General features: G+C 40.6%; 1 protein-coding gene across 1 annotated transcript in view; it reads right to left on the bottom strand.

Annotated features, from left to right (window-relative positions):
• si:ch211-186j3.6 (neural-cadherin) overlaps positions 1–15534 on the bottom strand; it is a 488898-nt gene that overhangs the window by 251802 nt on the left and 221562 nt on the right. Inside the window, exons 10-15 of the mRNA XM_036135719.1 lie at positions 15243–15413; positions 13813–13985; positions 12801–12968; positions 8652–8901; positions 6582–6709; positions 6278–6464 (exon numbers count right to left, since the gene is read on the bottom strand). Coding sequence (XP_035991612.1) covers positions 6278–6464; positions 6582–6709; positions 8652–8901; positions 12801–12968; positions 13813–13985; positions 15243–15413 — 1077 coding nt within the window. The remainder of the gene's footprint in view (positions 1–6277; positions 6465–6581; positions 6710–8651; positions 8902–12800; positions 12969–13812; positions 13986–15242; positions 15414–15534) is intronic.

Below are 15534 nucleotides of genomic sequence, written 5' to 3'. Positions count from 1 at the left end.
GAAGCGTCTAAAAACACCCATTCTGCTCTCTACCAGTGTGTGTGTGCAGGTCATTTTGTGGCAAGGCTAAAACCCAGTTCAATAGGATTCTTTGTGATTATTTTCTTTAACGTTTTGATGAATTAGATTTCATCGGGTCACTCTTTAAAGCAGCCTAGAATCGATCCAAATGGGTGCGATAAAAATAAACAAAGCAGCAATGTTTTTGAGAACTAAGATTGATGTGAGTGTCTGAGCTTTGGGCCTTCTCAGATGTATAGCTGTTGTGTTCTTTCATGCAGCTGTCATGACCCTGAGGTGTTACATCTTGGTTTTCATTTGGGTTCATGTTTTCAGCATCTCCTTGTTATTATCTTCCAACAGATCTTGCCATATTCTGTTATTTTTTAGATTTGGGTTTTTCCATATAGGTTTATTGCTTTTTTCATGTCAGTGTTGTTGTTTTTTTTTTGCGCTTAGCTTTCTAGTTTATTATTATGTTCTTTATACTTTGAATTATTTCCACTAGCCATTTTCCCCGGGTTTCTCGTATCTGATTCTCAGGTCTATCTCAGCTGTTCCTCATTTCCTCTGATTAGCTCTTCTAGTTTCTCTGCCATTTCTCACCCCCTGCCTCAGTTTACATATTCTCATCTGTTCTCTAAAGTTCCCCACTAGATCCTTCTGGTACTCTGCCCATTTATTGCTGCCAGTTCCGTGTCCTTTTTCCATGATGTATGATTTGCAGGTCTTTGGCTTTCTTCATTAAATATACTTAGTTTGACCCGCACTTGTGTCCAACTAAGATCCAAACATGACAACAACAAGCTCATTCACACCTTTTGAAACTGGCGGCTAAACTGTGGAAAACTGGGACTAAGCTGGAGTTGAGTAAGGTAATCTAGGTAATCTAAAGGTAATCTAAAACATATCTGACTGTCAAAAGAACAATGACCCGGCCTACAATTGAAGGATTTCACACAAGTACCAAGACGGTGTCTCAGGTGAAGTGAGCGATCCAGATTCAAAACCTCTAGCAATCATCTATTGGACCCAATGGTGCCTGTAACTCTACTTGTCCATTCAAGATGGCACCGGGTTTTCTGTCCTTTGTCTATTCTTGCCTCGCAAGCTTGTTCCAGACCAAATCGTTCACATCAATGGTCTGCAGATTTATTAGATTACGTTCAAATTGGAGCGTTGGCTTAAGTTTTTCTGTGATTATATGTCAACAGCAATTGCAAAGCAACAGTATTTTAGTTAGCCTGTCACATTTTTAGACAGGCTAAAGTCTAAAAATCTAAGTTTTAGATAATGTCTTAATTTATATTCAGTTCAATCCAGTTTCAATACACTTCATCAATCCCAACGGGAAATGACATTTTCCAAAAGAAATTATTTTCTTTCCAGAGCAAGTTATTCCCTAACATATTCTTACTTCCAAACTCACTTAGATTTGCTTCTGTCTGTGTGTGTGTGTTTCAGTGCTTCTTTATGCTAGGACCTTTTCTGATATGTCCACTAACCTTCTTAAGACTAGTGGGCCTCATGGGGGCTAACGTCCAGCCCAAATGGGACAGACCATTTTTTAAGGGTGGAACTTGGTATGGTGTGATTTTATTTTTGGTTATGGTGGGTTTAGGAAAGTATTGGTAATGGGTAAGGTTAGGGGTGGTTTAGGATTAATCATACATGTAGTTACTGGGAACAGAACTTCATACAATGTCAGTTTGGGTAATAATACAAATGTGTGTGTGTCTCTTAAGCCTTTATTTATTTTTCTGTCATTCAGCAATTTTCTTGTTCATTTCATTTTCAGAACAAACCGGGAATAACATCAAATTACTCTCAGCGTCTCTGAAGTTCCTGCACTCCTTAATATTTAACGTCTGTTTACACTGTTACAAGTGCCATGGTGAGCCAAACCTGGAGAGATATTAATATTCTATGGCAATTCATTAAAAATAAAACCGTCTTTTGAATAGAAACTGATGATCTGCTACAGCAGAACACAATGCATGAATGATTTTCTCAATCACTTAAACTGAGAATGCTCCGTAGACAAAAACGTAAAGAGACAGGATGGTTCATTCTGAAACTACCAGCAATGTTACAACCAATGTGTAATGACTGCCCTCTTCAGAAACCATATAGTTTTCCATTTTTGAAACTCCATTAAAACACTTGTTAACACACGTGCAGTTTATGCCAACCAGTCCCGGTGGTCTGATCAGTGTCACAAACATACAGTGTTATGAATATTTGCATGTCTGAGCATAAGTGTGCATTAATGCCAGGTTATATGTACTGGCTAACTGCAGCTCTGCAGCATCATTAAAGTTCTGGAGAGATGGTATTTGGCAGCTGATTGCTCCACAGAAGAGAAGTAGGAACATCTAGCTATAAACACAGAGCTGCTCTTAGGATTAGATAAGAAACTGATCTTTCTTCATGCATCTTCTGCCTGACACATGTTTACAGTATGGCTGTCCTTTGAGTTTGAAGAGGCCTGGCTCCGTTTGGTGAAATCATTATTACACTTTTTAAGATCAAGTTTTCAGTTACACACCTAATGAAAACATGCATACACATTGTGGACAGATAAAGATCATGGAGAGACGGGAGTAAAGCAAAACATATTTGCATCGATCACATTAAAGGTAGTGTTATGAGTTCTATTTTGTGTTATTTGGGGACAATGATCTTGGGATCTAGCAATCACTGTAGCTAAACTTTACATGACAAATGTGGTCCCCTATAGAACATCGGATCTCTATGTACTGGTTACATCCAGAAACCATTTTGATCAAGAATCACTGAATGTATCACTTGGAACCTGTACATTTCAACGAATTCTTTTAATTTAGAGGGCACAGTACACTACGTCTATCCATTCATTATTCACTGGACAATTTTCCAACACCAGTTCTTGTTACAGATTTTAATATTTTTTTTTTTAGCTTTTAAGAGCAAACAATAGCCTTTTAACACATACTCATCCAACTTTGTAAACGTAAGATCTTCTTGACATTTAAATAGAATGCTTAAGAATAAAAGTTAATTATTTAGCTCCGCATTGTTTCTAAGAAAGTCTGAACAGCTTATCTTTTTGGAGTATTTCTTTCTTTTCTTTTCTTTTTTTTTTTTGTTTTTGTATGGGGGAAAAAAATTACTGACATTCTCCCAACTGAACGCTTTCCACAAAGGCAAATTGGTTGTTCCTCACTACTTTTCCGGTCAATCCCCTCCTTTTTATGTTCCTTAGCTAAGACCAGAGGTAAAACCTAAATAGTAGACTCCATATTCATGAAGAATCCTAATGCCCGGTATACACACTGCGCAATTGACAGCTGCTGCAGCCGAAAGACGAGGACTGAAGGAAAATCGTGGAGATATCTTTATTGGTAGCTCTAAATCTGCGGTCTTACGTCATGCAGTGAGGCAGTTTCTAGGATGGCTGCTGTTAGCATCTTGCGACCAGAGATAAACTGGGATTAATATCTGACATTGTCAGATATTTACAGTGAAAATTTCACAGTGTGCCAGCTGTGAGAACTTCTGATATGAGAGGCACCACAGGCTCTGAAAGGAAATTAATATGATTAATATGTTTTGGATTTGTGAATGAATTCCTGTTAGGGATAGCCTGTCCTGTTTGCTCCGATCAGACCAGCTTGTTACTTTGGAGCAAACAAACCGTCACATGGAGCATCGAGGGCTGTGAACAGGTGCAACTGCATCAGGTGCGTGCATGTCGGATTGCACGCCAGGCACAACCCGGTCCGGTCAGAGCTTTCATTATTGTTCTCTTATTATGGTAGCCTAGATCAAGACTGATAAATAATTTGGGCCACAATATTTTCTTTCTTAGCGTTGGATGTTTTTTTTTTTGTGTGTGCCTGCAACGGACTTTGATGAGCTGAACTGGAACATTTTGCCAAACATATGTTTTTTTTATTATTTGTGAAAGGACATTGCCATTTGATAAAACTGATTCACCCAAAGATAAACCTTTTACTTGTTACTGGACTATATTTTACTAAGCTTCTTTGACTGTGCTTTTGCTTCGGATGGATTTAGGACTAAAGAGTAGAGCATGAGACTGAAAAGCTGACTTTGTTTTTTTATAATAAATCCAACCTGCGTTGTAGATGGGTGGTAGATGCTTAGAGCATCTCAGTCCATTAGAGAGTTCCTACAGTGAAGTTAAGAACAGTGAGGAAGATTTTAGCCAGCCTTTTGGGCCCAACATCCCTTTGGAACTTAAGGGATGAGGTGACTATCGCTTGCTGTCCTCATGCAAAGTCACCAGCAAAATTCGTGTGTGTGAAATTTTGAGCTTGTCCATGTCGACGTGTACATGCAGGCTTGCGATGTGACACCAGAAAGTAGAACAATGCTGTGTTTCGCACTACAGCATTTATCTGGATCAGCCGTGAAGGGCGCCATCAAATGAGGGTATTCTCTATGCTGTATGCTTGTCTCTAACATAGTTTGAAACCAAGGTTGTTGTTTTGTCTGCAGAGCAGACATAAGGGTAAGATCCTCTGACTCTTCATCCTTGGCAGTCACAGACTGCTTTAAAAGTATCAGATTCCCTCTGATTTCATTACCTATAAGAATTTGGGGAAACAAGCGATCCAGCGGCGCGATTTGAAACAATGCCGTCATTGTTGCGTCCCGTGTGGAGATAAAAGCCATTAGTCACTGTTGTTTGTCGCTCCCCGCGTGTCAAGCCCTTCAGAGTGTCTGAAGCAGGGAAGATGGTGGAAACGGCGAAAGCTGATTGGCTGATTCACCTCCAGTGGAGGAAATGAGCACATGGACTTCTTTAACAATCATACAATTATTAATATGTAGATAAGATCAACTGTATCATCCCCATGGGGGGAATTCATTCGTTTCAGTGGGAGGACGGGTTAAAGGGGGATCTAGTGTTGTGTGAAGACGCAGCTGTAGGTCACATCCAGAACTGGAGCTGATAGAGTTTTTTATTGTATATTCAAGGGTTTCTGACTTTATGTTTACTTCATCAAAACAGCAAAACTCCAATTAAGTTTTTTCTTAATGAAAATGTGCTACGTTTATTTGAATTTTATACAAATACAGGAATGACTAAACAGGCCTGCCTAGTTCAGTGTTTAATTAAATTTTTAAAGTAGGCCTACGTACTGCACTTCTGTTTGAAGTATTCTATTGTTCTAAAAGGTAAAATGAAATAAAGAAGAGATTACAGCTTTTAAAAGCTTATAAGCTGTGATATCTTGTGCAGCTCCTAACTACTTTTCTTTGGTGGAAGAGGGAGCAAAATGGCTCTTTAAGTAATAAAGGTTGCTGACCCCTGATGTAAATCATTACATTGCAGTAATGGCTGCATATTTAGGGTAATTGTGCCAGTAAACAGAATGAACCTCTGTCTGAGGCTTTCTAACAGCGCTGTAGAGGCTCCATGTGTGGTGTGTCCCCTGCACCACTCGAGGAAAACTGCAAATAGGCTTTCTTTTGGCTTGCTTCCAGCAATGGCTTTGTTCTTGCCACTCTTCCTTCCAAATTAGCTGAGTGCCCTAACAGTAGACCAGATGAGAGATTTCTGATGCAGCTCCTCCAAAGTTACCACGAGCTTCTTGGCTGTCTCCAATGCAGTGCTACTTCAAGGTGTTGGAGATCACAAGGGCAAGGAAATCTGTCTGTCATCTTAACATTTATTGCATTCTTGCTGTGAAATTGTCAGTAAAATGCAGGTTTTATGTGTTTTTTTTTTTTACATACTGCTTTTATTTACATCTTCACTTCACTTTTTCAGAGGAAGGATTACAGACTGCTGTTTGTTTGCTGTTTTCTTTCTTCTGTCACCTTTTCTTATCCACCATTCTGTCTGAACAGCTGTTGGTTTTATCTTCATCTTCTTGCCGCGCTGCTTGACTATGTATGCCTTTCATCTGCCAGTAAATGAGAGCGAGGGGGACGGGGAGGAGAGGGTGTCTGAGGTGGCACGCTGAAAGAGGCAGATAACCTTTGGTCTTTGAGGAAAGAGAGTGAGACGGAGAAGATGTGGAGAAAACGTTCTGAACTTTGATGTGATTAGACTTTATTAGCGGTAGCTTCTGTAATGTGCTCATAAACAGCATGTAGATGTGTTCTTATTTCTGAATGAAGGTGTGTAAGTCAACTTAACATACAGCTTTACACAGAGGTTCCTAGACAGTCTGGAGCAGCCTCCCTCCCTCGGTGGACCTCTACCAACACCAACATCAGTTGTGAATATGATGCTTAGCTGTAACGGGTCGGTCTAAGGTACCAGAGTTGGGTTGTCCGTGCTTTCCAGGTCGCGCTGACTCCCAGCCGTCCACAGACTGGACCTCCAACAGGTACGAGCTCTTGGTCTCTCTGTCAAACACAGCCTGTGAGTAGATGAAGCCCTGCTCCGAGTCGATCTGGAAATACAGATGATCCCCACTGCGGTCCTCCAGCAACGAGTAAGAAATCTAAGAAGAAAGTTGGGGAAACACTAACTTGAAATCAACAATCATCCATTTCTATAAGAAAGTGCACAGTTAATGTTTAATGTGTGACTGTATGATTACTATTTTTTTTTTTTTTACCTTCCCATTAAGGCCCAGGTCCAGATCGTTGGCTGATACCTGGAAAACCAACGCTCCTGACTCTGTTCCTTCAGTGACTGAAGCCTCATAGATGGAGGAGGTGAAGAACGGAACGTTGTCGTTAACATCTGAAGATGAAGGAAGAGATGATGAGTCTCTAGATGACGTCCTATTCATGTCAGGAGGACTGGACAGAAACAGAGTCCAGAGCTCTCTGCTGTGCATACTGGCCCATAATAACAGCTATGGTCAACAGGTATACAATGATTAATATGTCCATGTAAAAATGATTAATATATCCAATTAAAACAAAACATCCAGTAGATAAAAAATAGAGAAAAAACATATTACATTTCTGAAGTTCTGCAGTAATGAACACATATGCAGTGAAGATGTGTTTTTTATTTATCTGTTTTTTTTCCCCACAAACAGCTTTTGTCTTTCACTGAGAAAAGCCCAGGCACCAAGTTAAACCTGTCTAAACTACAAAGGACCAGTACGAAGCACGAAACAAGCAAAAAAAGATTTTCAGCGCAGTAAAAGTCCAATTTTAACAAAGCTGATTTATGTCCCAACGTATTAAAGAGTGTACTCAGAAAGTGCCACACATTAAATCTACTGCTGCTTCATGAGCCTCTTTTCCTCCCATGTCTGCTGAGCAAATGTCTTAATCTATGAATAAAAAAAAAAAAAATTGGGTCTTAAATCCATTACACACCTCCCTCTTCTCCTCAGAATAACTGCCTCTGGAGAAGTCAAAGAGCTTTCTTATTAAGACAGATAAAGACGACTGGGAGGGCTAAAAGAGAAATGGGAAGTTAGAAGAGGGACAGTGAGGGAAGAGAGGGTCTGTGAGAATTAATTATTTCTCACTGAATTAAGCGGAAATGTGACGGAGCAGGGGATGAGAGTGTGTGGCTGAAAGCTGCGTAGGAACTGGTCGCAAGGAAGCTGGGGGCCATCTACAAGAGCAAGGTCAGGCAGTTAGCAGCTGCTATGATTACAACATAACCCATGTAAGAAGGTAGATTAAGCCAAAAGTCTTCATTTAGATATACAAGGATATACTAAAAACCAAACCATAGAGATATGAATAATTGGTTTTGTCAACAGGGCACCAATATGTACGCTGGCAATGGAGACTGAGCATTGCGGTCAAACAGAACCTCTTAAAGGGTTAGGTGGAGGTTCTGCAAAGTGCAGAGCAAGTTCCATGTTCTGACACGGTTATGTTGTTTGAGCCAACCTGTTGTATCAATCTGCCAAATCAGCAGAAACTCGTCCTCCACCAAGAACGCAGTTAAACGACACGTGCCTGTGCTTTCCAGTATGCAAAGAGCGTACGTCTGATTACTATTTAACAATTCCAGGACTCACGTCCTTCTCAAACAAGCTCACAGTGGAAATATCCTCATTCTACTTCAGGGAGGGGAACCTTTACCGATAATAACTTCAGCAAAGCTCACTTTTAAAATTCCAGACTTGCCGTTTTAAACCGAGACCATAAAATGGTCTGTGAGTTATCGTCTAGATTTGAGCAGATTTGTAATTGCCGCCACTTACTGCTCCAGTAAAATGAGGGAATGCTTGGAGCACACAGTAAAATACAAATTCCTCCATTCCTGTGTTGATACAGGGCCGTAGAAAAGCAGGAGAAATAGACCAGCAATATGCTACAGATAGATATCCTTGGAGCTCTGCTTCCAAATTCACTTCCATTTTCAGAGATGCTCAGAGCCACTACAGCGCACAATTGAATCTGTTCGGGGTTTCTGAGAAGCTCTTTTCCTGAATCTATGATACGTATTCTGAACGATTAAAAGCATGTCCAGTTTGCGATCCTGTGCCGGCTCCTTGGTCTTTTTGCAAAGAGTAAATGTGTCGGTGAGGCATCCGGCTGTTTAACATGTCCGTCTGTGAGGAGAATATAAAAATGCACACATGCAGCAGTTCTAATTAATCACCCAAGTAATACTATGTCCAATGGCATTTTCCCCCCTCTCCTATTAAGACATTACATTTTACATTTGGGAAGAAGTACAACAAGAGGAGCATTTAGCCAAGACCCACCTGTGACATTGACGTAGACCGTGGTGAAGGCAGCTAACGGCACGGCTGCCACATTCTGAGCCCGAACCCGCAGAATAAAGTTTCTGGTGGTCTCATAGTCCAGCGGCTCGGCCACCAGGATGGAGGCGGAACCGTCTTCTCGATTGGGAGTCAAGTAGAAGCGGACGGGCATGTTGGTCTCTGGGACCATTCCATCCTCCAGATTGTAAGTGACCCTTGGGTCGCCCAGAGGGGACGTGGCTTTGATGGTCTTTATGGACCAGAAACAAGAGAGGACAAAAGTGAAGGTCAACAGAATTTTCTAACACAGCACAGGTAAATCTATCACTAGTTACCATCATAAATAAACACCTTTCTTGTTGTTTTGTCATTTACTAAATAGAAATACATTTAGTGATCCTCAATGACCTAAAACAGGAAAAGTTTAGTCTGATTTAATATCAGACTAAACTGACTAAACATTAAAAAAAAGTCCTTTTGTGTCTTTGTAAACGAGCACGTGTATGGACACACCTTGTTTTACAGCATGAAGATACTCACATTGTTACATTTAATGCTTTCTGAGTATACTAATCATCTGCTGTTATATATAGTATAGTGTGTATATAGTGAGCTTGAACAGGTTCTGCTGATTTGCATCTAGGAGTATGTTAACATTTCCAAATACCAGTTTTGGGAGCGAAAAACGAAAATGCAGAAATGCAACTTTTTCTGAGGGTCCCATTTATTTCCAGAAATATATAAACAAGTCAATCCAATATAGCCATGGAGCAGAGAAGGAGTCAAATTAGGTTTACATTCCAATCTGGTCCTAGTGGTAATACAATGCAGTCATTTTCCTTTTATAATAACATTTGGTAAAATATTATGCAAGAAAGCCCAGCTGATTGCATTAAGTGAGTTACTTTGCAGCAATCCCTCCAAAGCGCAGAATGCTACAGCAAAGCTACAACTGAACTGTTCATCCTAAATAGATCATTTTCCCACTGAGAGAATATAAGAAAACTTCAGACTATCAGGGTCTAACAGCAGTCAATTGATATCTTGTGGGATCAAAGAGAGACATACTCGGATCCAAATTCAGCTTTCCACCTACGCTAATTAACCATGAGGCTATTCAGCAGCTGATGCTGCATTCAACCCAATTAAAATTAAGAAAGCCATCTTACGACTGATGCAACTTGCTTATAGGTGCCCTACATGCATCCTTTCAACCTGGAAAGAGAAGTGGTGGCAATAATAGGACAGCCTGTGAAGCAAATGTGTCAGAGCACTCTGTGTGCTTATTTAGGCCATAAAGGCTTCCAATGTCCGAGGCTGAGAAATCACAACCAACTGAGAGCCATCGCCTCTTTCCATAACGGCCGAATCAAATGGGAGCTGCAATCTCGATTAATACGCAGGACTGCTGGGACCATCCTCTGTCTTTCTCTCCTTATTAGCATTGCTCACAAACACAATAAAGGGCACATGTTCCCAAAACTACCTTTCTCCTACTTTATGTCTATCCTAGGAGTTAAAGCATTCCTCAGCCACTTTAATGGACTCTACTTCTTTCAGGAGAGCCTTAGTAAAAACACTAATTCATTAAAAATGTCTTAGTGGTGACAAAAAGATAAACCAAAGCATATGAAAAATTTAGTGAAGTAGATGAGAAACATCTAGATCACCCTTGGCATGAATTGGTTCATAGAGATTAGAGTTTAGGGTGTGGTTCACCTGTTTCGACTACAGGTTGCTGTTCAGTGCTGATTTGAATCAAATGAACTTAAAAGATAGACATGTAGGAGCTGTGATGATAAATAGAACAAATCAGTTGAGTTATATATAAATGGGCTTGGAAGCAGACCGTTATCAAACAGGACATTGAGGAAAAGATGCAACTAAGTCGCATCTTGAAATGAGTGTAATCCTGCAGTCATAACCTGACATCAACACAGTCAGGCCCAAAAGGATTTATAGCTCCTTTACGTTTGCTCCTTTAAGAATTTTCTCCATCATTTTGGACCTGTGTACCAAAACCATTGCAGACTGGTTTTCTTTGACTCAAACATTTTTAGAAATTAATGAGAGAAGTACTCAAATGACACATAGAATTTAATATAACTGTATATTATTTGCTGAAAACCTTGCATTACAACATATTTGCGTTTATTCTGACTTTTATCTCCATTTAGACCAGTTGGCTCACATGAAAAAGGACTGGAGATCAAAGCAAAACTACTAACTGGTAGGTTTTATATCTTTTACACCCACTAGTCACTTTCTTATGTACACCTTGCTGATAGCAGCTGGGACCCATTTTTGCCTTCAGATCGGCCTTAATTTGCCATGACGTCAATTCCACACAAGATGTCAGAAACACTCCCAGAGTTTGCTCCGTATTCAGATCACTCCCCAGAATAGTCGGCAGAGAACACCTGGGGTCTGAAAACAGAAAACAGCTGGGGAGCTCTGCTCTATTAGAAGGAGGTCTGGTGACTGCAGAGACCATTTGAGAACAGAGATCTCGTTGTCATGTTGAAGAAACCGGTTTGAGGTGATCTGAGGTTTCTGTCATGGTGCATTATCCTGCTAGGAGTAGGCATCCCTAGATCTGGACACTGTGCTCACACAGGAATAGACATGGTCAGCATTGATACTCAGGTTGGCTGAAGGATGTTTGTTTGTTGCTAAGGGGCTCAAAGTGGACCCCGATGCATTGGTACAAGGCAAGATGAAGACATCTTTTTATTTTTTTAAGCCAAATCTTGACCCTATCGTGTATAAGTATGGAGCTAAAACAGTGACAGCTTGCAATGATATTTAAAAGAGATTTGGCACTGTAAAATCAAACATTGAATAATTAGACATTGAAAAATCACTTGCATTGATATAGAAAAAAAAGATTTGGCATTGAAAAATTAGACATTGGAAAATTAGACATTGAAAAGTCAAGCAATGTTAGAAAGTAAAAACTTATGATATTCTCATTTTATGCTGCAGCTTTTTTCAATGAGGGATGTTTTCATTGTCACTGCAGAGTTTCTTCAGCTACGATGTCACTCCAAGCTGGCATTGTTTTGCAGAAGGGGGCGTGGCTAAATTGAAGGCCCATTCACGGGCCTTTGGTTTTTCTGGTACTCCTCGTCATCTGCTGTCTCTAGTTTAGCTCTGTGTCACTAGAATCATTAACTGTATAAGCTAATGAAGATAACATTAATGAAACTAAAACCCTGTCTTGTGGTCGAGTAGCGGTACTTGACCGGAGCTTTCCATAAGTTCACTGGCTTTTCAATTTTTGACTGTTCAATGTCTAATTTTTCAATGCCAAATCTCTTTTTTGATGTCATTGCAAGTGAGTTTTCAAGGTTTATTTTTAAATCTTTGAAAAGATCTCTTAAATGACACCGCAAGCTGTCACTGTTTTAGCTCCATATAAAAGTTGCCGCTGGAATCCAGACTCCTCAGACAAGCAAAGGTTTCATGGGCTGATGCTGTCCACTGTTAGTGAGCCTATGTGAACTGTGGTCTTAGTTTCCTGTCCTACCTGACAGGACCAGCACACAGTGTGGTCGACTACCGCTGTAGCACATGTGCTTAAGGTTCCATGTGCCAAACACTCAGAGATGGTAATCTGCTTGTCTTTATAGTGACAAAGAGGATAATTGCTCAACTGTTGACTTCATGTCATCTTGAACTGGCCTGACCTCCTCTGAAGCCATTTCCTCCAAATGTTAGACATTTTATGTTTCTGGATGATTCTCTGTAAACCTGAGAGAACGCTGTCAATGTAAGAGTGGTACAGTAGATTAGCCATTTCTGAATTTCGTAGCCCAGCCTGCCAGTTACCAGCAACACTGCCACGGTCAAAGTCATAATTTCTTGTGCACTTTCTGGTGCTCGGTGGGAATTTCAGCTAATTGTCTTTGCCAGGTAGTGCTGCTGCTATGCGATGGTCTGATTTGCTGCTTGTGTTGCCAAGCAGTATAATAGATGTAGCCAAGGAAGTGGCTGGGGGTGTATGGGAGTCACCAAACCACAAAACCCTTATGCATTTCATCCTTTGCAATCAGTCCTTAGTTATTTTTCTTTTATTTGGTAAAATTAAGCAAATGTGTTCGCACAAGAACTTGTCGACTCGGGTGGAGCATCCGCGCGCCAACGTACCACGATGGGCGTGTCGCGGACCGTGTTTTCCGGTATGACCACGCTGTACGTATCGTTCTGCCACTGTGGAGGCTGGTTCTTCACATTGGTGATGGTCACGGCCAGTTCCACTGAACTGCTCCTGTTTCCTCCATCTGTTGCTACTATCTCCCTGGTGATGTAGGTCCTCTGTGGACAAAATAAAGGCAACAAAGGTAAAGGACAGGGGAAGAAAGTAAACGCTTGAAGCTGAGACATTATGCTGGTAATTACAGGGTAAAGAATACTGTGCATTTCCATCACAGAGTGAAAATAACAATATGCTTTGCTTATTCTATGACAACTCTATCAAACTGACTGGCATGAGTGTGGCTGAAAAGAGTTTTCAGGCTGAGACATTCCAATTGCAGGTGTTCCATTGTGCGTTTTGTGTAAAATAATAATAATAAAAAGCCTGGATTGTTAGTAGGAGCTTCAAAGTGCTGAAGACTCAAATCTGCAGTCCCTTGGCCCTAGAAGAGGCTGAGATATGGAGTATGGAAATCATTACATGAAAATCTCCTCTCTTTCTTCTTCCAAACAAGATTGATTTTTTTTTCTTGCAAAGGACAAAAAGGAAGACAGATATCAGATAGCCTCCTCAGGGCAAAGATGGGGCTCTGGCAAAGTTAAAACCACAACTGTCAGCAATAAAGTGCTAAAATACAAACATTCTCCCTTTCCTTCATATCGACTAAGACTATTACTAATATTATATGTTTTGTAGCAAACTAAAAAAACTTTCTTGCAAGTGACCTCTTGCGCCTCATCAGCTGCAAGCGCATCCTGTTAGCGTTGTAACACTTCCCACTTGAATTTTCCTTTAACTGCTTTACTGTATTACTCATGAATGTGCTCTGCACAACTGCTTCACAGGGAACACAGCTTTAGGTCTTCAATGACAAACTTTATTATAACGGATCTTTAAATCAGAGCTCAAGATGTCAATCCACTTAACAGTTTTCTGCTCGGCCTAGACTCAGTTCATGCTTACCTGTGAGATGGGCTGGTTGACGTACACCCAGCCCGTTAGCGGGTTGACCCTGAGGTACTCCGGCTGCTCCCCAGACATGCTGTATGTGATGGCCGCATTGGTGCCAAAGTCGTCGTCGTGAGCCGCCACCCTCAGGAAACTGGTTCCGATCATTGTATCCTCCCGAAGGAAGTCTGAGAAAAAACAGAAGGCTCTGAGCTCTTTGTAAATTTTGCTCTTACTTCAGAAGAAGTAGGGACGGCGCTGAGAAAAAAAAAGAATGGATTCAGCTTTTGCCCTTTTGTCATTCTAGAATGTTTCAGATCATCACATCAGTTACGTTACCAAGGATAAAACAAGTACATTTAACAACTGTTTTCAGTTGATAGGTTCATTTATCAAGGAAAAAAACTACACTAACCATTGAGGCTCTATGTGAAAACATTATTTCCACCCCTTGTTAAATCCCATATTAACTTTGAATACCAACATTTCTGGGTTCAGTTTCACTAACCACACCGAGGTCTGATTCCTTTCCAAACCTGTAGAATTAAGAAATCACTTAAATAGAACCTGTCTGGCAACACGAAGAATGCCATGAGATCACAGAAAGCACCATGCCCTGATTGAAACACGTGAAAAATAAAGTCGGTGACGTACATTGACTTACAGAGGCATTTTTAAAAGCTTGGGCACTCCGTGGACCACAGTGAGAGTCATTATAGGTAGATATTGATAGAAAAACGGCACATTCCCAGACATACTCCCACAGCTTACTGTTGACACAACTAAGAGGTCAATGAACACCATCTAAAGCCCATCAGACCTCATTTAAAGCCAGTGTTTATGACTCAACAAAACAAAAGACACTGTACAAAGCTGGCCTCCACAGCAGAGATCCAAGGTGAAAACCACTGCTGACCCAAAACAACACAAAGGGCCTTTTCACATTTGCAAAAAAAAAAAAAAAAAAACATCTTGGTGATTTCCAAAAATCTGGGGAAACAGTTTTGTAAACTGGGAAAAGTAGAGAAAAGTAGAAGTTTTTGGAAGGCGTCCCATTCATCTGGTGTAAAATGAACATAGCATCACAGAAAAAGAGTCCTATAAAAACAATCAAATATGGTGGTGGCAGTGTTGTGAGCTGGGGCTGATTTTCTGCTTCAGGACCTGGAAAACCTGCTGTAATTGGTGGAACCATGAGTTCTGTACGAATGGATAAATCAAGTCATCAACTGAAAACTGTATGTTATGTTTGTCTGATAATAAGATTTCAATGATCTGAAGCATTTGAGTGCAACAAAAAACAGGGAAGAAATGAGAAAAGGGGTGAAAGATTTCTTTGCTGTAGGTGTAGCCTTAAAAAAAAAGCATTAAGCACTTGAAGTCATGAAGTCAGTCTTTGGAATACTGGCAACACAAGCTCAATGGGACACGCAGAGTCTGCTTACACTCATATCGGAGGTTCTTAAACTTTGGGCTGTTGTCGTTCTGGTCCAGGATGAGAATGTTGAGCTGGCAGATGCCGATGAGGGGGTCAGCTGCCTGGTCTGTGGCGGTCACCGTCACAGCATACTCCCGCTGACGCTCACGGTCAAATTTCCTGGCGGTCACGATTACCCCTGGGAGTAATACTCAGAATATTACTCAGAATAATCAGAGTAATTATAATAATAATAATAATAATAATCAGAAAGACAACTTAAAGCAAATAATCTCCATCCTCACACCGGACGGATCTGC

This window comes from Fundulus heteroclitus, chromosome 4 (assembly GCF_011125445.2).
Source record: "Fundulus heteroclitus isolate FHET01 chromosome 4, MU-UCD_Fhet_4.1, whole genome shotgun sequence".
NCBI classification, from domain to species: domain Eukaryota; kingdom Metazoa; phylum Chordata; class Actinopteri; order Cyprinodontiformes; family Fundulidae; genus Fundulus; species Fundulus heteroclitus.
The sequence above is the reverse complement of the archived record's forward strand: the minus strand, read 5'-3'. Positions and strand labels throughout refer to the sequence as shown.